Source organism: Harpia harpyja, chromosome 5, assembly GCF_026419915.1.
Source record: "Harpia harpyja isolate bHarHar1 chromosome 5, bHarHar1 primary haplotype, whole genome shotgun sequence".
NCBI classification, from domain to species: Eukaryota; Metazoa; Chordata; class Aves; order Accipitriformes; family Accipitridae; genus Harpia; species Harpia harpyja.
The window spans coordinates 39,212,605-39,234,272 of record NC_068944.1 but is presented as its reverse complement, the minus strand read 5'-3'; the positions used below and the strand labels follow the sequence as shown (position 1 = coordinate 39,234,272).

Below are 21,668 nucleotides of genomic sequence, written 5' to 3'. Positions count from 1 at the left end.
GGTGGGATGTCATCAGAGCAGAGTAGAGGGGCAGAATCAACTCCCTCGACCTGCTGGCCACGCTTCTTTTGATGCAGTCCAGGATACAGTTGGCTTGCTGGGCTGCGAGCACACCTTGTTGGCTCATGTCCAGTTTTCCATCCACCAGGATACCCAAGTCCTCTACAGGGCTGCTCTCAAGCCATTCATCCCCTAGCCTGTATTGTTATCAGGGATTGCCCACATTACTACTCAAAAAGGTTAAGTTGTAAATTTTTGTTCGTTGTGCTGGCATCAGGGAATTTTAAATGAGTAGTGGGTCAAATGTGATTTGAATATTTGCTCTAAGAAGTTAAAAATATCATTAAGCAAGATTTTTTTCAAACATGACGTTAATTCAGTCAGCTAGAGCAAAATTATCTAAGCAGTTTAGTCTGAGCACAGTGCATAGGATTTGATGCTATATTTATTTAGGTTTTCCATTTGAAAAATGTTTTCTAGTATAATTAAATAGGGAAACAAACAACAATGCTTCACACAAACAACAATTGTAACCAAAATTGCTTTTGGGGGGTGTAATAGGAATGCAAGTCAATAACAAAGAGGAGCTAAACTTTTGGACATTGAATGCATTCAGTACCTTTATTTTTACTCTTAAGTTAACCTAATTGGTTGTTCTGCAGTTTAAGTCTTCCTTTTTGTTTGATACTGATTTGATTTGGTGGCTGATGGGGAATAAAAACAAAATTGTTAACACACTGTGTGTAACTTTCAACACTTATTTTGTTTGTAATGGTAGAAAGTAAGCATACAGAAGATGTTGTGTCCACTGAACCAGAGGAATCAGGTTTGTATATTATCTTTCGCATGAGTTTGCTACTTAAAAAAAAAAAAAAAAAAAAAAAAAATTGAGAATGATAAATACCATGGAATAGAATACTATGCTGCCATAAAAATACATTTATAAGTTTTTCAGCAGCTTTTTTCTTTTAAGGACAAACGTAACTGTGTTGTTGGAATCTAGCATCTTGGGGTTTTTAATGACAATATTTTAATGGCTTACAGGCCACTCTTCAGTTTTAGAAGTTGAGAGTGCTTCCAGTTCAGAAAAACTTACATTGATAAAAGTGGCCATATTAGGTCATATGAAGCTGAAGATTTCTTTGCTATGCTCTGTTTCCCACCAGCCAGTCAGTAGTGCGTACTCAGGAAAGAGAGTATATGCAAGAAATAAAATAAAGTGGAGTGTCTCCCCATCTCTGAGCACTTCATTTATGGGCTTCCTGAGTCAGAGAATATATCTCCCTCACTTTGATGATTCTTATTGTCTACAGGCAGCATCCTGGCTATTATGAATTCTCTTCTGGTGAGCCTGACTCCTTCCATGCATGAACAGGGAGCTATGTGCAACCTTCAGTCTATTAGCAGTAATAGTGCTCGGTGACATGTGACGTCTATTTAAACATACATACAAAATTAAAAAGACCTGAATTTTGAAGTCAAATATTTCACAATTGCAGCTGGGAACATAATAAGTATAAGAATGTTTTCTAAGTCCATGCTGTAGTAGCATGTGAAACTGTGGCAAGTTTGTGCTTCGGATAGTGTAGTTTCAGAATTCTGATATATCATTTTTGAAACTGTGCAATCCTGCAATTTACTCATTGGCCTACTTAAATATTAATCTTTCCTCTGGAAAAATTCAGCTGAGAAAAATTTGCATCCCACTTCTGCAAAAATAGTATTACAGGGTAGTTTTGATAGGTCACTGGTTGAGCATAAGGGAAAAAATGCAGCCTTTTGTAGATACTTAGAGAACCGTCCAGTTTGAATTGTTTGTATACTTTTGACTTGCAGAAATGCCTGTTCAAGCTGAGGATTATTCAAATGATGATCTAGTGGGTAAGTTAATTTTAAGTGCTTGGTTTTTTCCCCCCCAAAATGAAGCTATAGCTGCATGGAAAGTTTGTAAACAAATTACTTTGTGGAGAGGAGTGAAGGGTTATCAGTATTGTTATTTAAAGTTGCTTCCTGTTTTTGAAGCAATAATTTTTATCTTGTACTGGACAAATGCTAGTAATAGTTACTGGATTATACGGAAGCATTCCAAGTAAAACTGTGAGTAGTTTTAATGTACAATTTAACTTTTAATGATTCAGACAGAGCTAGATACTTTTGCTCTAAAGGGAAGTATAAACATTTCGGGGCTCAAAATATGTGTGTACTTCCTTTCCAGAGTAACTGTTCATGGGTCGTGATACTGTCACTTCTCTGTGTATCAGTCAGATCTATTGGAGTCCAACTGCGCCATGTTATTTGGGCGCTGATCTGAAAACAGGACTGTTTGTCATGCCATCACATTTTTCTTGACATAACTGATTTTAAGAACAAGAGCACTTCCAGCTCTTCCATCTGTTGCCTGACAGTAGTAAACACAGATTTTACCAAAACCATTTTTAGAGTAGCTAAATAGTTCCTAAATTTGAAGACTATATATTGTTACATTTCATCTGCTTTTTGGAGTTAATTATTACAAATTGCTAGTTTGATCTTTGTAATGAAGTAGTTGTGTTGAGTGAAACACCGAGTTGTATCTCTGGGCCTTAAATCACAGAAGCTGCAATCCAACAGCCCTGAAAGCATTATTTCTGTTTTGTTCTGATTAGCCTGAGCACCTTTCTGGGTTAGTTAATCTTTGCAATATGCAGAAGCTCTTGTGTGGTGTGGTGCCCAGGGGTTTTGCTTTCCTTTGTGGGAAGGGAAACTTGTATTTTGTTCCTGGATATGCCAAAAGTAGACAGAGAAGTGAAAAAACATAGGAGGCCTTTGTGGTTGCCCAGTGCAGATTGGAGGCATGGTTTAGTTCATGTTTTAATTTACATGGTGAACCTTAACTGAGGTGATTTGAAGCGCTCATATCAGTATGTAACTGTGTTGTCTGTGAGGTCTTTATAATCTATTTATCATAACAGCCACATGGTGTGTTGAAATGTTTGAAGGCATAGGTATTCAGTAATAGATGCCTTATCTAAAAATGGTGTTTCATAATGAATATGAAATATTTTTAACCAAAGCTTATAATCAGTGCAGGAACAAGAAGTAGTTACCTTTGACAGCATAAGCAAGATGTTCAGCAAAGGTAGTGTTCAGTTGGTTTGTTGTGCTTTAAGTTGGAATTGTAGAAGAAGAAAAGATGTTTTCTCTCAGAAAATGTTGCTGCTTAAAGTTAAAATAAAAAAAAGGCCCTTACAGGACTATTGCAAAATTTCAACAGTAGGTAATTCCACTGCACATTGTCGGTTGTATTGATATGAGGATATTGAGGTGATCTCTTGCCATATATACTATTTTAAAACTAAATTCAGAATCCAAGTATCAACTTGAAATCTTTAATTTTTGTTTTTGTGAACCATTTCTATCACTTTTTGTGCTGTAATTTACGGCTCAGTCTTGCAGCAGTAAATGAATTTCCTACCTTCACCAAAAAAAACAATCTAACATGTATTGTACAGCAGTGGATGGTTTTGCAAATATTCCATTTAGAATCATAGAATCATTTAGGTTGGAAAAGACCTTTAAGATAGTCAAGTTCAACTGTAAACCTAACAGTGCCAAGTCCACTACTAAACCATGTCCCAAAGCACCACGTCAACACACCTTTTAAATACCTCCAGGGATGGTGACTCAACTGCTTCCCTGGGCAGCCTGTTCCAGTGCTTGACAAGCCTTTCGGTGAAGAAATTCTTCCTAATATCCAATCTAAACCTCCCCTGCCACAACTTGAGGCCATTTCCTCTTGTCCTATTGCTTGTTACCTGGGAGAAGAGACCAACACCCACCTGGCTACAACCTCCTTTCAGGTAGTTGTAGAGAGTGATAAGGTCTCCCCTCAGCCTCCTTTTCTCCAGGCTAAACAACCCCAGTTCCCTCAGCCACTCCTCATAAGACTTGTTCTCTAGACTCTTCACCAGCTTTGTTGCCCTTCTTTGGACATTCTCCAGCACCTCAGTGACTTCCTAGTAGTGAGGGGCCCAAAACTGAACACAGTATTCAAGGTGCGGTCTTACTAGTGCCGAGTACAGGGGCACAATCACTGCTTTAATTGCAGATGGACTTTCAAGTAAGATGGTGGAATCGAATGTAGTTGTCCACTCTCCTTTTATTGTATTGTGATACAAAGAGAGTCTTTACTGTTTTGAAACACTGTTAGAATAAAAAAAGAAATTGTTTTACTCTGAAATAGTATGTATTTCTGATCCTTTCAAAAGGTTTTTTGGATTTATGTTTTTTTACCTTCAGTTGTTTTCAAAACTAGTGCAACACACTTCTTAAACCATGAGATTAGGCTTAGCTCTATCCTGGTATATCTTGTGGAAATAGATAATAATAGCAGCACTGGAAGGAGTGAATATTTTCTTTTTCCCTTCACAGGAAAAAGTGAGATAAACAATCAAACTCCATTTATTCAGTTATTAAACACACAAGTAACTGTTGGATGTAGTACCATGTACATGATTCTTCGTTTAGGAAGTAGATCAGCACAAAATCTACAACAACGTACCAACATACTCAAGAATCTTTAGTAATTTGTGTAGTTCTGTGGGAACCACTTTGATGGCAGAAGAATCATTGTTTATTAGTTTTTGTAAAAAGCTTATGGTTTCAGCACATAAAGTAGAATTCAAATAGCATCTCTGAAAATTGAGAAAAGAAACAGGGGACATAAGTAAACTACTGACCAGGAATAAAAGTTTTATTACTATTAAATTACTATTTTTTTCCTACTATTAAGTATGTTTACCTGCCTTTTAAGATGTGAAAATTTTGGTTTGAAGGCAACATTATTCTCACATTTTCCTCTTAGAATATGAAATTCATATTTACCAGGGATTTTTTATTATTATTATTATTATTTGTGATGGAGCATTCAGTATGGGGTTTTTTGTTGTTGTAGCCAGAAGTCTTTTCTTCTTTTGTCATGTGATTTCATTTCATCGGGTATTCAAAGCTAGAATTTCCTGTTATTTCAGCAATAATATTAAAGTTCACTGTACTAGAGACAGTCAAGAACTCTCTTCTGAACGAAGAACACCTTTATGCACATACGCGCTCTTTACATATATGAAAGTTGTATCTATTTATGTAATAAACATAACTTCAAGCAGTGTAAAAGATACTATGAAATATCACTATAGAGTCCTTACTTGTCGGCAGTATAAATTCAGGCAACTTCATTTGAAGCATGGTGGCACCAGTTTGTATCAGATTAGGAGCAGTTGTTTGATTTTCATCTGAAACATAGCAACTTATTTGTTTTGGAAAGAAAACAAGAGATAGTTCAGAGGATGAATTTAGCTGTGAGGAACATTCTCACATCACCAGTGAAGAGATCAGGTGTGGGATTTGAATGTGCTGGAGTGCAAGTCAGAAGTTTTTGCTGACTTCAGGGCATATCACAAAAAAAATACTAGGCAACTGCATCTTGAGGTATCTGTAGGTACTATTTCCCAGTTCTCTAAGTTTACTTCTAAAATTATTACCAAGATTGCTTTCCAGCAGTAGGCTATCTTAACTGCAGTTACAGTCTGTATTTTTGAAAACTAATGCACTTCAGTGGTATGGTAGGCCAGCTTGAAATATTACTGATTTTGGATTTTTGGCTAATCCTGTCTTACAGTGGCACATAAATTGCAGTGGTTGTGATAGAATGGTACTTGTTGGAGACATATTTTAAGGAAGAATATTACAGTTTGGGGGATACCTTTACTCTCTGTATTTGGATTTTGATCCCCCTTGTATATGTTCAGATTTAAAATATCTAAGGGTTCTTCCCCGCGCCCCCCTTTCATCTTGTATCCTTGACATTTTTATAACCCTACATTTATTTATCAACTGCTGAAATTCCTTATGTGTAGAGAAGTTTCCACTTTACAACTTTGACCCTTCCTCATTCCCTGGCTCCTCTTTTCCAATTGTAACTGTCCTTGATTTAAAAAAAAAAAAAAAAAAATTGTTTTAATGTATTTGTGACATGGCCTAGATTTCCTTTACAAGGTAAATGAAGTGCCATATGCTGAGAAAAAATTTACTGCTTAGGTAAATATTTAAAAGTTTATATTTCCCACTTTATACAGCAACTTTGTGTATATTAATTATGGTAGCTCCTAGAAATGATAGCTCTCTCAAATTAACTAGTCTGATACAAAGTTGCATTTTTTAGCATTGAAGATTTTTTGTTGTTGTTGTTTTAGAGTAAGTTGTGTTTTGGTTGGTCCTTTAATATAGATTTCCCCTTATTTTTTCAGATACTTAAAGCTTCAAAAGAAAAGTCCCTACATCAGGAGGACCAGCCCTAACCATACGCTACAAAAGGGGAGCAGATGGTTGTAATAGTTCTTATGATGTAATTACCAAGCAGTTCAGGGTTTGGGGAACGAACACTAAGATATTGTAAATGGGTTGTAGCCAACTGTCATTTTAGTAAGATTTTTTTAACACTAGGATGTTTAATTTACATTCCTGTCTGATTTTTTTTTTTTTCTTGGTCAAGTTTAGTGAATTCATTATTTTTCTTCTGTGTTTGTGACAGAGTTGCAACTTTGAGCTGCATTTCATATGTGCTGTTCAAACAATTGTTAATATTCTATTTATAACGTAGCAGCAAGTACATTTTTTCAGATTTTAATATATATCTTTTGTTGTGGATTCATACAGTATATACAGAGCAGTTTGGTCAAATGAAACGTATAATATTATGAATTTTTAAATGTTTTATAACTGCTGATATAGCATACAGCCTAACTGCATTTTATTGAAAACACTAATCAGGCGCACACTATGCTGTGAAGTTTGACTTATATCTCTTTGCACTGATGTTATGTCAACAGTTACACTACATGAATTTCAGGTGATTTTTAAAATAGTCTAACAAGGTACAAAATGTGTATGTTTAATTCATACTAGTAAAAGGGCAGATTACTTTTTTCAGAAACCCTTTATGTGTGAATTAGAACTTTTTATTTAAGTACATTTGATTTGTAAAGCAAAAATGTCTAGAAACTACGTAATAGCCTGGCAGGAGTCAGTGTAGACTGCAATAAAACTGAGTTGCTGGAATCGGGTTGAGTTCAGTAAAATTCTTATGTTTTGCCCACCAACCTAACGATCTCAAAGCTGGATTTAGTAAGCTTTATATTCAGTGAAGTATTTAAGAAGTCAAATTTGCGTAAATACTTGACTTGTAAATTTTATTTAAAGAAAAAAAAAGAAAAAAGCTTTGGAAATTCAACCTCAAGAAAAATAGGATATCAAAATTTAAGACCTACAATCTTTAATGCTCTTGTAAATGGTACGTCTGAAATTTAGACTTCAAGTGATTTAGAATTTTAATGTAACAGGTGTACTTTTTACCTGTTCTATGCTGCTGTTCCACAATTATGAAGACATATTTTATTCTTTGGCATTTTGCATGTGTTACTTTTTGGCTCAGGAATAATTGCTGTGATTTTAGGAAATTGCCAAGGCTGATACAGGAGCTTAGAAGAAATAAAATAAGATAAATTTTTAAGAAGAGAAATCAATTTAGTAACCTGAACAGTGGTTGCCTTTTGGTTGACTGGATTTTAAATTTCTATAACACTATTTTCAAGTCAGGTTTTTACTTGCTTACATTTACAGTGAAAGGGGCTTCATATATGCTTGCCTTTTTTTGTTTGGGATTTCAGTAAGACTCCACATCAGTGAGTGTTACCTCTGATCAACAAACACAGATGTCCCAAAGTCATTTCTTTAGACTTTTCAGGAAAGCAATAATATTATTAGACTGTGATGTGGTTTGGGATGGGATATTCTAGTAAAATTACCTGTGATTGTGAATTGCAGAGCAATAATTTTTACAAAGCCATATTTTGTGAAGAAGCTTGGGAATAATTTAGAATGGTGAATGGATTACTTTTTATATAACAGTGGCAGCCTATTTGTAGAATTATGGGACTGTGAGAGTATATTATGCTGTGATCAAATTTTAAGTATTTTGTAACTGGGTATGTGACTTTATGTGCTTCATGTTTACAAAAATATGCCAAGCTGAGCAAGGACAAGCAGACTATTAAAAAAAATGTATATTTAATCTGTTTTAATGTTTGGCTGCAATAAAACACAGAAGAATATCTTTGTCTTTCTAGTGTCATTATTTTTTCCAAAACGTGGTAGATATTAACTGTGGGGAAAAATATTTGCCTCAGCCACTAATTGATATTATTTTTTAAAGTAATAATTTTGAAAGTTTATATTTGGAAGAATTATTTACAAGGAGGAAGACATATAGCAAGTAGAAGTAATTTTTATTTCTGGATGGTATTATGTGAGGGAAACGGGTATTACTCAGGTCTGCATCTTCTATAATTGTGTTGTGTTTCTTCTTTTGGAGTATTAGCTATTCTGTAGCCCGTTTGGCCTGAATTTTGCCCATGATTACATTATTTCTATTTGTAACTTAAAATGGATGAGATAGCATTCTTCAACAAACACGAATGTGTGTGGGAGGTATGATACCTACCTTTCATAGAGAAATATTCTAGGTTATGGTCCATAGTTTAAATCGGAAATCTAGCAAGGGTGTTGTGTCTGTGCAGTTCTGTTTGAAAAGAAAAATCTTTCTTGACCTTTTCAGTTTTCAAACACCTCTATTTTTTTATGATGAAATATTGCTGAGTAAAGAAGTGTAGTTTAAGAAAAAGTCAAAAGATTACATCTTTCTTTATATTTTCACATTGCTACATTGCTTCTTGCTATATCTCAGTGAATCTGAGAAACCTTGGATTCAGTGGCTTTTTTGGAAATCACAGGAAGAAATACCAATAAGGAAAGCAAAGTTTAAATAAGAGAAGGATACTAAAGTTTTATTTTAATATTGAAAATTTACTACAATTTTAATTGACTTTTTGACATTCTCAGTAATTGAAAAGGTAAATCGTGACACTGTTCTTTCTAAGAAGTAAAGAAAACAGATAAGAGCGAACATAGGAAAGATACTGAAAAATGTCATGGTTTTTACTGAATATCATTGTGTGATTTTTTTTAAGTGCGTCAAAAATTATGTATATGTAGATAACAAATTGTATTGTACATTTGTAGTGTTGATTGGGATTCATGTAAAATCTACAGAGTCTGAAATACATTTCAGTTGTGACTTCGGTCATTGTCACACACTCACAAATATTTAGACATAATGTAATATGAAAAAAAATTTATTCTTTGTATTAGAAACTTTCTTGGGGATACTTGGTGCATACATTACACAGTGGTAGCAGTCTTAGCCTGTGGAGATTGGTTTAAACAGTTTTGTCTATGATTTTTATCTAGATTTGTTTTGCTGAAAACAGAGAAATTGAGTAAAGGATGAGAGTGGTTTGAAGAGCTAAGAAAATTTTTTGTTTGGCTGTATTTGGTTTAAGTTGATGACAAAATAGTCTCAGGATTTACTATCATATCCCTGTCTTTGAGACAGCACACTTTTAAACCTTTGTCAGAAATAGCATAATTGAAACCATTTGCACCACCAAAGTAAGCTAGGGATCAGTGTGCAGGGAACAAAGCAGTATGTGCCGAATATGATGCTGAAGTGAATTCTTAGTTAAGTATGGTGAGAGCTGAGAGAAACAAGATCTTCAGAGCTAACAAGATCAAGTTTTGATGAATTTCAAAAGCAGCTACCTAGGAGAAGCTGGAGCATTTAAAGATCATTGGAGAGGTTTTGGTGAATTCAGTGGCAGCTAATTTAGCAGTATGCAGGTTGAAAAAAGTTTGGGAGAGAATTTGGAGAACTGATCCTAGTACATAAATGGGTATAGACAACTGTATGTTATATGTTGCATGAGCCTCAGTAATAAAGAAATGTTAAGCTGGGCAAGAAATGGGATATAGGAGCAGGCTTTAGAGTGATGAGCTCATACCTTGTTCTTCCTGTGATGGAAAAGAAGTTGCAGAAATGATATGAATGTCCAAGACGGGTGGAAGAGGGTCACTGAATGACCTAGAGGGAATTAGAGAGAAGGAGTCAGGTGAGAATATCAGTGTTGCTGATAAGGGGAAACATACAGGGAAAATGGGTGGCTAAGCAGCATGCTGTATCATGGTTTACTGTCCTGTAATGAGTTGTTCATGTACTTTGAGTTGGTAAAAATAGTAGAAATATGAGTAAACTATTCTGTGTCACATCTGGAGCTGCTTTTATTGCTCTTTTTAAAATACAGTATTTCTGATGACATACAAATAGACGTGACCATTTTATTTATTGTGTGGTATGTGAAAAAAACCAAACCAAACCAAAAAAGCCAGCATTTTAGCAAGTACTGAACAACGCTTTCATTAACACACTGTTATAGTAATAATATTCCTTCTCCAAGTTATCCTGTAGTATGTACCTGACTCTATAGATCTTGTTGTCATTCCTTTCAATTTACTTGACAATCTGGATTTTATGATGTAATTGAAGAGGTGAATGACTTTCAATGTGACCATATTTATTTAATTTACCATATCATAATGAAGTTAATAGTCATTCTGCTTTGTGCTGAATATAAAAATCAGAGTCGTACTGTCTGAACGTTCAGTAGTAGCAGTTGACAGCTTGTAGTAAAGGACGAAATTAGAATGTGAAATAGTTTGATTTCATGTGTGTCCATAACCCAGTTTCTCCATGAAAAAAGAAATGTTTTTCAGCATGGTGTATTTTATTCACAATGTAATGCTTCTGAGCAGTCAGTTTAAAAAAATGTGAAGATTGAGTATTCTGACAAGATGTCTCTAATTGACTTAGAAATTGTTTTTTCTATATATAAGAATACCTGAAAATTAAAGAGTATATGTTGGAGGGGAAAATAACTGTAACTGAAAAGCTAACTGACCTCTCTTAGTATTCTCTATTAAGTTTACTGGGAAGACATACTGGAAGCTTATTGGGACAAAACGGGAAACGGAATAATAATGTTAGAATTGTGAGGCAAGATGCTTTAAATGTTATAGAGTAGAGCAGGATCAAAAAGTGTTTAGAAAGGAGAAAAAGAGGAGAGGATAAGCCTGTCTCTATATGTACCACCTTCAAGATATACACATACATGATTTTGGTACAGTATGTAGTCTGTCTTTTGCTACAGACTGTCTTGTGCTTAGTTAACATTTACCTGTGCATTCAGATGTTTACTAAACACCTGGGTTAAATTATTTTAAAAGTTGAAGTAAGACAAAAGCTTCCAAGTGCTCAAGCCACTTCTGAGACCCAGGTTCCCAACTGATTTTCATGGGGTTTAGATTTTAATCAAATATATATATTAAGCGAGTATTCCCAAGAGTTTTTAATTAGTGAACAGGTTTTTTTCTAGCAAAATAGCTTGCATCATGTGTATCACCAAAATCTACCGAATATCAAAAGGGGGAAGTTATGAAATATTTTGTGACAGAAGCAATAACGTAATATTTGAGGCATCTGCAGAGAAAGACCTTTTATGTAACTATATAGTTCAGACAGTAATCTATGGTTACTTTAAAAAATAAAAATGAAACAAAAAAGTCCTGTTAGCCCAATTATACTCAGTATAAGCTGTAATTTTCTTGTATCTCTTTCTTATCATAAACTGTTACCATAAATGTATTTCAGTGAAATTATATTTTTACTATTGTAGGGAAAAGTGAAAAAGAAACTGAACAAGACAAAACAGAAAAAGGTAAGTCTGAAAGTAACATTCTGTTCTTCTGAAATTCAAAAGCATGCTTTCTGGGAGGACCGATTTGAATCGGATTAAATAGTAGTGAAGCTTGGCTCCTGTACATCTTATGTAGGTACACTCTGGATGTTTATTCAATTCCAGTTTATCTGCTTTTGTAAGTAAACGCACAGTTGTTTCCAAAGCTGACATCAATGTATTCCCTTCTTACGTGGTCGCAGGCTGCTGTTAAAAACTTCTGCCATTTCAGGAGTAAAATGTTTAGTGTTGTACTCCTAGTTTAGGACTCTGGAGGACACAGCCTCACCAGGCTCCTCTGGCCTCTGTGGGTGAGAGGCAACCTGGGCTGCACGGCCCCAAAAGCCAGGTTCAGTACTGCCTACTGTCCGAAGCCTGGAGAGACAGGTGGCACTAGAATCAGTCCTTGTGCAGTGAGGGTGTATGTCTGGCTTAGTTTAGGTAAGAACACGCAGAGGCAGGTTTGGTGGAAAAGTGAGGTTTTGCGAAGGGCGCCGTGAATCTGTTCTCCCTACGATGACATTGGTGCTGGCCCCGTGCGTTCCCTATTACTGCATGAAGCTTGCACAGTCTCCTTCACTGGGATCACAGTTTGTACCTGACGCTAGCTACATTAGTACAGCTGGCAATACACAAGAACCTCAGGGCCTGTGCCCTGCCTCCTTTTCACTCGGGTACGGCCTACTGAGTAGTGCCTGCTCTAAGTAGCTCCAGCACTGCTTCTAGATGGAGGAACAGGGATTCAGTGACTCCGCTGGTGTCTACTGCTCCTTTTTCATTCTCTGTTTCCATTTTTCTATGTGGCTGTTATTTTATATTTGAGTACATAGCAATGCCACTTTTATGATATTTTGGTAAGGTTTATTGGTTTTGGTTTTGTGTATTTGTATTTTAAATATAAGTTTCTACGACTGGCAAACTTTAAACGTTTTATGTTAGTATTCAATATGTCAAATGTAAGCATTACATTTTAAAAGTAAACATTCCATTAGCCGGTTTACTTGGAAAGCAAGGCAATTATATCCGCATTTCCATTTATAAAAGGATAGGTTTGGCAGGAAATACCTTACTGCACTGGGCTTACATACTTGATAGTAGTAAAACCCACCATTATGCACTATTAGTTTTATTGACCTGTTAGAACAGTAGAATAAAATGACATACAATAGCCGTCCAGTATGGGTAAAAAGCATTCACAGGTAAAAATACTAGCTTGTGTAAGAAAATGAAAATGTACGGATTTACTATTATGCAGCTTTATTCATCAGAACTTGTAAGAGAATGTTATGGCTTGAAAGTATGACAAGGTGGAGCCACTTTCATTTTGCACCCAAAGTGCTGTGTGGTTTTGTTCCATTTTAAACACTGAGCAACTAAATAAATGCTTCTGCTGAGTGCTGCCATTGCAGACTATAGGATTTTTATAAGTTGGAAAAAGGGCTGGGTTTGTTTTCCAGGTTAAATTGATAAAATTTTGTATCCTACAGGGAAAAACAACCCTGCAGTTTTTATGAAATTTGTTTATAGCTAAACTGCTTGTGTGGTTTTCAAACAAGTTGGATTTTGTTGAACTGTCTTAAGTTTTCACAGTTTGAACTGTGTAAGTTCTCACTTTCAATAAAAGTGTCTAGCTATAGATATTCTAGTCATAGAAAGTGGCTTGAAGTACTATTGAATTGGTTTATTTTAAATTACCCTAATAAGATGCAGGAATAAATTGATGAGAGTTGTATTTAAAAAAATACTGTACTGTGGCTGTCTGGTATATGTAGAAAACTCAGAAATCTAAGGAATTGGGAATTTGAAAATTCATGTTTGGCTTGGGTTTAGGGATTGCATATGGTTCTGACAGCGCACAGAGATGTATGTGCAAGTCTGCATTTTTTTTGTTTGTTTGTTTTAGATATTTCAACATACAAGCCCGGAAACACAGTTTTCTGTGCAGAAACTAGTTACAGCTTTGAGTGGATCTTACAACTTTAACATTTTTCACAGCTGCAGTCTTCATAGTACTTTGTTAACAAAATGTCTTAAAAATTCTGTAAATGTCAGTTTTTTAATAATATTTCATTGTTTATTAAAAGTCTCACTGAAATGTCTTCTGTATTAAAAGAAGCTCCTCCAGAAACTCCTCTAAAGAAACAAAAACTAAACGAAACTCATTTGTAGTGTACTATTACTTCAAGTTTTCTCTGTTATTTTTAATTGAGGAGTTTTTATCTTCTCCTTAAGAATGTGATCAGACTTTATACTTGCAGAAGTAATTTAAATGGGATGGATGTTTCAGCTGAATCTGAGAAATAATTCTTTAAAATGTTTCACAGGTATTACAATCCAGGGCATAAATACCACATCCATAAGACTTCTTTCCAAATAAGGTGGTTTTAGTTCGTTTTGATCACAGGCTAACAAAATCTAAATTTAAGTAAGGAGTTTCATTCTTCTACTTTGGCTTATATTGGCATATATTGAATATTCATTTATATTGGTGAAGAATGGATATAAAAACTGGAACAATCGTTTTCTGCAATGACCATGTTTCTTTCATACACTGAACATCAGCAACATTGCAATAATAATTTTTCACTTTTCAAAACTGATAAAACATGAAAGTGAAAATGCTGTTTGGTTGGAGCACTCAGTTGTGTTGCATCAGGGACAGAGGTATACATAAGCCAGGCTTAGGACAATGTCATTCCACAAGTGGCCCTGCAAGTGTCATTCTGATACCAGGGTCAACATTCACCTCGGTTTACTCGAGGTATTTACCTTTGAATAGGATATGTAGGATTCCATTGCGGTACCAGCAGAGATATAACCTGTATAACCTGTGGTGGCTAAAGTGCTGTTCTTCTAGCTAAATGTAGGTTTTTGCTGCAGGGTGAGATGAGTTGTCCCCTAAACTCCATTGAGAACCTTAACCAGAGCCCCACTGGCTGTAGGAAGAGCTTACATGCTTAGCTCACCTCCAGCATTGTCACCTCTTCAAGTTAAGTGGGCTGAGTTCCACCCTTGCAAGCTCTACTTTTAAGGGTATACATACTACCTATTGATTTACTTACATACTAAATTGTAGCCTGCATCACATATGAGCTGTGGGCAGAATGACCAATGTTGTACGTCATAGAAGTGTAGTTCTCAATGTCCAAAACTGCTGCATAACACCATGCTGAACTAAAAGTATAGGACATTAGAATATTAGTGTGTATATTTGTACAGAAAGCCAATGAAGAAATTTATTTCTGGTCTTGTCAAAGGGTTGCTTGATTCTAGCCTTTGAATGAAGCCAAAAGACTTCATGATGAAAGGGAGAGGTGAATGATGGAAATACATGCCAAAAATAAAATTATCATTCTGCGGATGTTTATTATGATCAACATGTAACCAACCAACAGTAATTTCACACAGAAAAACCTGTAAAATACTTTTTACTGCAAGGGAAATTGTTCTGGAATAACTGCAGCTAAAGTTTTATTATAGTCATTAGATTCCACAGCTTTATTAGTGCCTAAAATGCCTCAGTTTTTATTGTCTGATTGCTTCCCCAGATAAGTTGATTATAGAGGTTTTGCCTGTTATACCAGTACAGTTTAGAAAGATCTTTTAATTATTGTAGCGCTACTGGCTTTAAATTGTCTAGATGCAGTTACTTGTTTTTATAACTTCTAAGTTATCATTTGTAGAAGCCCATAAAACAAGTGGATCACCTACGCTATCTGTATCTCACCTAATGAGCTTCCCAAACAACAGGACAATGACAGGATTTTTTCATCATCATCAAATTCTCATTCGAGCGCCCAGTGAGAGGCAGCACAATTTCAAAAACTAATTTGGGTAATGATACGGGCCTCGTATGAGGAGAGAGGACAATTACTTGAGCAAATTTTGAATTCCAGGTAAAAGTGGTTGGTTTAGTAATACATATGTATGTTTTTCAGCCCGTAACTGAAACTTTGAAACTTGGACTGGGAAGGTCGGAGTATTTGAGGGAGGGGGTGGGGGGAATTAGTAAAACAGAAGGTCACAAAATTAATTAGAAAACTTTTACAGACCATGATTGTCAGTATCTACTTACCATTGTCTTTTAAGGTGCCTGTCCGCAAGTTGCCAAGAGCAATACTACTGAATTTGTATCGCAGCAGGGATAGGAGGGTATTTAGAAAACAAAGCCTATGGCTCTCCTGGAAATTACTTCCTTAGACTTTGACAGTTTAAGATGGAGAACTGGCAGGATGAGCCTTTGCTGCTAGTGACTATGAGACTGTGTCACATGAGGAGGTTTTTATTTCAGATTAGGTTTAGAGATGGCACCCCCCACTTGTCTATTTTTGTCAACGTGGGAGAGAAATAAGGAGACATCATTACATAGTTATAACCTCTACAGCTATATAGTTATGGCTTTTATTTAAACTTTGTTCAAAACTTAAGTAAAACTTATCTGTTAGTGGTAAGCACAACGTAGAGTCAGTGCAGCAGGATTGTTCCAGTGTAGTTTTCAATTAAAAAACTGGGGACCATGTGTCCTCAAGGTGGCTGTGAAGACCATGGTTTGTCTTGAATCCTTATGCCTTATGAAGTAATTAACTAAAAGCCAGAGCCCTAGCTGCTTTCTGTTTTATGTGCCAGTAGTAGCAGATGCAAGATAGAGGAAGCCACTGGGAATGCTCCCTTAACATTATAATGACAATAGGAATAAATAAATAAATAATCCAATGACAAGAACTAAACCCCACTTATGAGGTGGTTTGTTAGATAGGAAGCAATGTCTTTGTATCCTCATGTTCTCTCCCCACACCCTCGGAGAGATGGAGACATTATCAGCTCGCCATTTCTGAGGAAATAAATATTTCATTAGAAGACATGTTTAACAAGAAATACTCATGCTAATAGTGTAATATGGACTCTCATAATTACAGAGGAGGCAACTGCCCCTCTCCATTGACTATGAATCCTACAGCATTAGTTTCCAAACGTTTTAAAGCAAGACAGTTTAGCCTATGTGGAAGGCACCCTTCCTCCCAGACCTCCAAGTTAGAGCAACCAGGATGTCAGTCGTCACTATCAGTGCACAGGAGAGGTCCAAGGTGCCAGCTCCAGTGCAGCAGGTAAGCCTGCCCTCCCACTCCACCACTTTTCCTAGGCTCCAAACATAAGAAAGAGAGCAGAGGACTTAGGAAAGGGAATAGGAGGAAGAGGAGAAAAGGGCAGCAAGAATGGGTGGAACACTGCCTGAGCTAATCCCAGTTGAGATTTCTTCCTGGCCACAGTTGCACGTCGGTTAACAAGCTCTCTGTTTGTGGTGTCCTTCCTCCTGACATGTCTATTGTGTCAGAATAAAATCACAAAATTGTAGAATATCTGCTCCCAACTTTTTACAAGGCACAGGAGTAAGAGATTATTTGCGTTAAGTGTATTAAAGTGCATTCAGGTTTTTAGAGATAAACACTAATTGTTCTGGGATTTTTAATAGCAGCATGATATTATCTCCCTCTTACTTTGCTCAGGAACAAAAATGTACATGTATCCTTTGATCAGAGGCTCAGAGTATGTCAGCAAGGACAGACCAATTCATGCTATGTGTTGTGCTAAATGTACCCCCTCCTTTAAGTGATCTTTTCAGAAAACAACTAGTTGAAGTCTTTACAGTGTAGACAATATCAGAGACCCACTTAAAAGTAACTTGCTATTTGTTAAAATGCCAAGTGCATGGTGTATCTTTAGGATAAAAAAAGCATATTAATCATGAAAGATAGTTATGATAGTGTTCCATATTTTTGTCCAGTTCTGGCTAATGAAGTATTAACTGTTTTGAGATATCAGGCTGATGTCTAATCAGGCAGGTCAGCAGTGTCTGTTCTTTTAGGAGAATGAGGTTTTCCTCAGCCTGGCTGATGTTTTGTAGTTCAGATGAAAATGTGAAATGGAGAGCTGACTTACCTGCCCCCTCTTCTGTGGAGGCTACAAAGGATTCATTTGCTCCATTACAGAGGTATTATTACTAGTTATTTCTGATATAATATTTCTACCAGTTTGTTCTGGATTGCTTTGGACTTATAGTCAGATGTAATCAATTCTTTGCTATGTACTAGTCATCACTTTTTTTTTTTTCTGTATGTTTTTTTCCTTGTTACTTCATGTAATTGGTTTGGATGCACTTACTGCATTAACATAATTGGCTTACTTGGCATGTTACACCAACTTCAAGCCTTGTGTTCTGCTCGGTTATACAGGACCATACAGACATTTGATCATTTGAGGATATTTGTCTAGAAATTCTAGAAAAGTTTCATTCCTTGATTGTTATTTCTTTGGGCAGCTTTTTGCATTAAAAGTTGTAAAGTATTAATAAATTATGTTTGCATTATAATTCTGTGAATAAAATCCACAAAGAAGTTGCAAAATTTTTTGCCTGATGCTGTTTGTCTGGACAGTTACTTAAGAGAAAAAGACAGATCTGCTTCAGATGCAGATTTACAGAACTTAATTTTTTTAATTTTACCAGCCTTTTGTTTTTACAGAAAAAGCTAACAATAGCACTGGTAATTATCACAAGGCACTGGTTTTAATCACTTATAGTTTTTCTGAAATTACACCACTTAGATGAAATTTTGCTTTAGGAAAACTCATTTTGGAAATGCCTTTCTAAAAATTGATTTTGGAAGGTTTCAAGAAAGATTCCATAGCTCACAAGATGTACTTTGCACTCATTTCTTTGATTATTTTTTTCCAGTGTTTAAATGAAAAAAAGAAAAAGCTTTTCTTGCAAACTTAGTGTATATTTTTTCCTCTGCAAGAGCATGTAGTATTAACAGCTACAAAATATTAGTTTACACATGCACATGCTGGCTAATAATCAGTGGAGAGACGTTTGAGTTTGGCCACTAAATTTCATTATCCGTCCCCTGCCCAGTCCCTGTTTGCTACTGTATCTCCACTTGTCTCAAAGCGGATGGCATATTCTGGTCTAGATCTTTAGACCTGAGCAGGATTTCCTCTGATGCTATTCCTTCACTGCTCTGAAGCTTTCTGTGAGATCAGATCCTGAAAGGAAGGCATGAGCCATTTCCTGAGTCCTTCAGTGTTCACGCTACTGGCTTCCAAACAGCCTGCAGGAGTAAGAGTTATCAACTAACAGTAATGTCAACGAGTGAGGAGAACAACCTGAATGGGACTCGGTTCCAGACCAAGACATGTGCATGTGGCTGCATGTGCTGGTGAGGTGTACAAACTGCGTTATATACAGCGGCTGTCTATACACTCAGTGGAGCCTTCAGCTAACCACCGAGTAGGTGTTTAGTTTGTGCTGAACTCACTTTTTAGGCTCCATTGAATGTAATGACTAGATTTCTAAAGATTACAGCAGGGTTTAGGTGTCTACATAGAGAAACCTAAATTTAGTTGTCTTAATTTTAAGTTGTCGCTGCACTGGTGACATTTTCAAGTGATGACTAAATGAATGAACTTCTAGCTAGAGAGCAAAGATCTATGCCATGAGGTACTGCTGCTGAGGCAAGTAGTTGTATTGCTTCTTGTTCAGGCTGTGGTAATGTGCAGGTAATTAACACAGTGCTGCACCATGTGTAGAAGTAGGTGAAGTGTTTCTCACAAAGGGATACTTATGCTCTGTTAGCACCATTTGGTATGGGGCACATGTAATTATGTGACAGCAGAGAGGCTTTGTCACTTGCATTCATCTTTCCTTGAGTCGCTTTGATGACTACTTATGGTCCTAATCATTTTCTGAAGTATGCAGCAGAGATGGAGAGTAGGAGTAGAGTAGATGGTCAGTAACGGGGATTTGGGGCAAGGGAGTTTAGGGGAAAAGACCCTTGAAGAAGGGCATGAGCAGCAAGTGTGTGGAAGATGACAGATATCTAAGAACCGGTTGGGGATAAATAGGGAGAGCTGGACCAAGGAACAGATTGTGAGCAAGTGTAGAAATGAAAGGGAAAAAATGTGGTAGGGCATCAAGGTTGAGAAGGGGAGAGGTTGGAGAAGAGGATGACAGAAGGAAAGAGAAGGGAGATGACCAGAAGCTTAGCGGTTTAGTAAAAACTACAGAACATAAAAGCATGATTGTTAGATCAGATAATATGCAACTGATCCATTTATTTTTGAACTTCAACATTCTGTTGCTGGCATAGGGCTAGGAGGAGTCTCCATCACAGTGATGACTGGCACAGCGAGCTTCTGGGGGAATTTCTTTAAGTAACAAATGAGAAAATGGAAGTTCCCTGTGTAACTATAGTCTTGGCACTAAATTGCATTGACGTATAGCAGTATATTACAGGAGTTGTAGAAAATAAGACTACATAGGACACTGAAGCTTTGTCCAGTCTGTTGACCAAAGGCTTTACCAGCTGTGTGCATTGTTCCTGGCAGGTGCTTGTACAACTTGTTCTTACAAATTCCCAGTAATTAGAATTCCACCGACTATCCTCAGCAATGTTCTTCTGTGCTTGCTCAGAGATACTAGTTCCAGATGTTCAAGTCAAATTTTCTGCTGTAGCAATTTTAAGCCTTTTATTCCTTGTCCTGACTATGGTGATATAGAAAATAATTTATTCTTTTCATCTCTGTAGCCACTTCTTACAGAGTGGTATGTACCCCTCTTCCAGTAGCAAACTCTTTACTACTACCTTTTTGCCCTTTGTTCTTGCTTGTTCAGATGTAAATGTTGCCCCCCCCCCCCCCCCGCACAATTAAAGACAAAATATTTTTAAACCATTCTTCAAAAGTAAGTGATTCAATCACCTTTAATAATTTGGTTACTTTTGCTTATTTTTCACATGATGCTCTTGTGGTCTAAAGAGTATCTAGCAGTGCATTCATTATTTTTCAAAAGGTATTTCTCTGTCCTTTGTAGAAAAAGACTATTACTGCTTTTGGTGATGACAAGGTGCCTTTCAACATAAAAACATAAAATATGCCTGGTATTTTAGTTTTCATATGCCAAAATAGGTATATAAAATAGCTATTTTATCATCTTTCATTGGATGACATTGCAGGCTATTAAGTTTACTGCACATTTAATACATTACCATTTCCAAAATATTTTCCTTCTTGGTTTTTTTTTTTTTTCTTCTGTATCTTAATACAGAAGAGAAATATGAGATTGCTTGTCGTCACTGGCCATTGTTTATTCTACAACAGAAAGAACCAGCATGGAGTTTCATATAAGACTTCTTCCTAGCTTGCTGCTTTGACAGCGAAAACTGTTTTCTCTGAGGGACTCTTCAGCAGTCCTATGACAGCAATCCTAATAGAAAGCCTATCCTTACATCCAAGACCATTATTGAAAATTCTAAGTATTATTCTTGCAAGACCATAGTATGATATATAAAAGAATTACCACCATTTTAATGCTCAACCAGATTTGGACCACAAATCATCCTAGCAGTTGTGTGATCGTGCATTACTTCAGCTACATGGTGAAATCTGTAAGTCACTGAAAAAAAATTACATGTTTTTTTCCCTCTGAAAACAGATAAGTTAACTTCTTTGTAACATTGAATTTAATATATTGGGTCACATCTGCTAAAAGATTATTACACTAGAAGAAGGCAATGGATAATTTATTAAAATACCCCTGCAGGGAGATAGCAGGCTATCTGGTTAATATAGAGGAATGCTTGATGGTTACACTGAAAGCTCCCTGGTGAATCCTTTAACATAGGACTAGAATGGGAGATGAAAATGATTGCTTGTTATATACTGTTTACTGTTATATTGGTGCCTAGCAGCTGAATAACATTTCTGTTAACAGCTCCTTTCCAGCTTTTCATATTGATCTCCTGCTGATCTAGAGCTGATATATAATTGTACTGAAAATGAGAAGATAATACTTTTTTGTAATGGAGGGTGGCAAAAAGGTTCTTCCAACACATCACCAAAGTCAGATATGAGGGGAAAGTTGTCATATATTTGTGCCACAGACTTCTAAGATTT

The 21,668-nt window shown here is 36.2% G+C and overlaps 1 protein-coding gene across 16 annotated transcripts in view; it reads left to right on the top strand.

The window, feature by feature from the left end:
• ASPH (aspartate beta-hydroxylase) overlaps positions 1–21,668 on the top strand; it is a 124,389-nt gene that overhangs the window by 57,529 nt on the left and 45,192 nt on the right. For all 16 annotated transcript variants that reach the window (XR_008235353.1, XR_008235354.1, XM_052788328.1 and 13 more), the window contains 3 exons: positions 779–826; positions 1,837–1,881; positions 11,661–11,702. Coding sequence is in view for 14 of the 16 variants with exons in the window: in XM_052788328.1 (XP_052644288.1) it covers positions 779–826; positions 1,837–1,881; positions 11,661–11,702 (135 nt within the window). In the remaining 2 variants the exon portion in view is untranslated. The remainder of the gene's footprint in view (positions 1–778; positions 827–1,836; positions 1,882–11,660; positions 11,703–21,668) is intronic.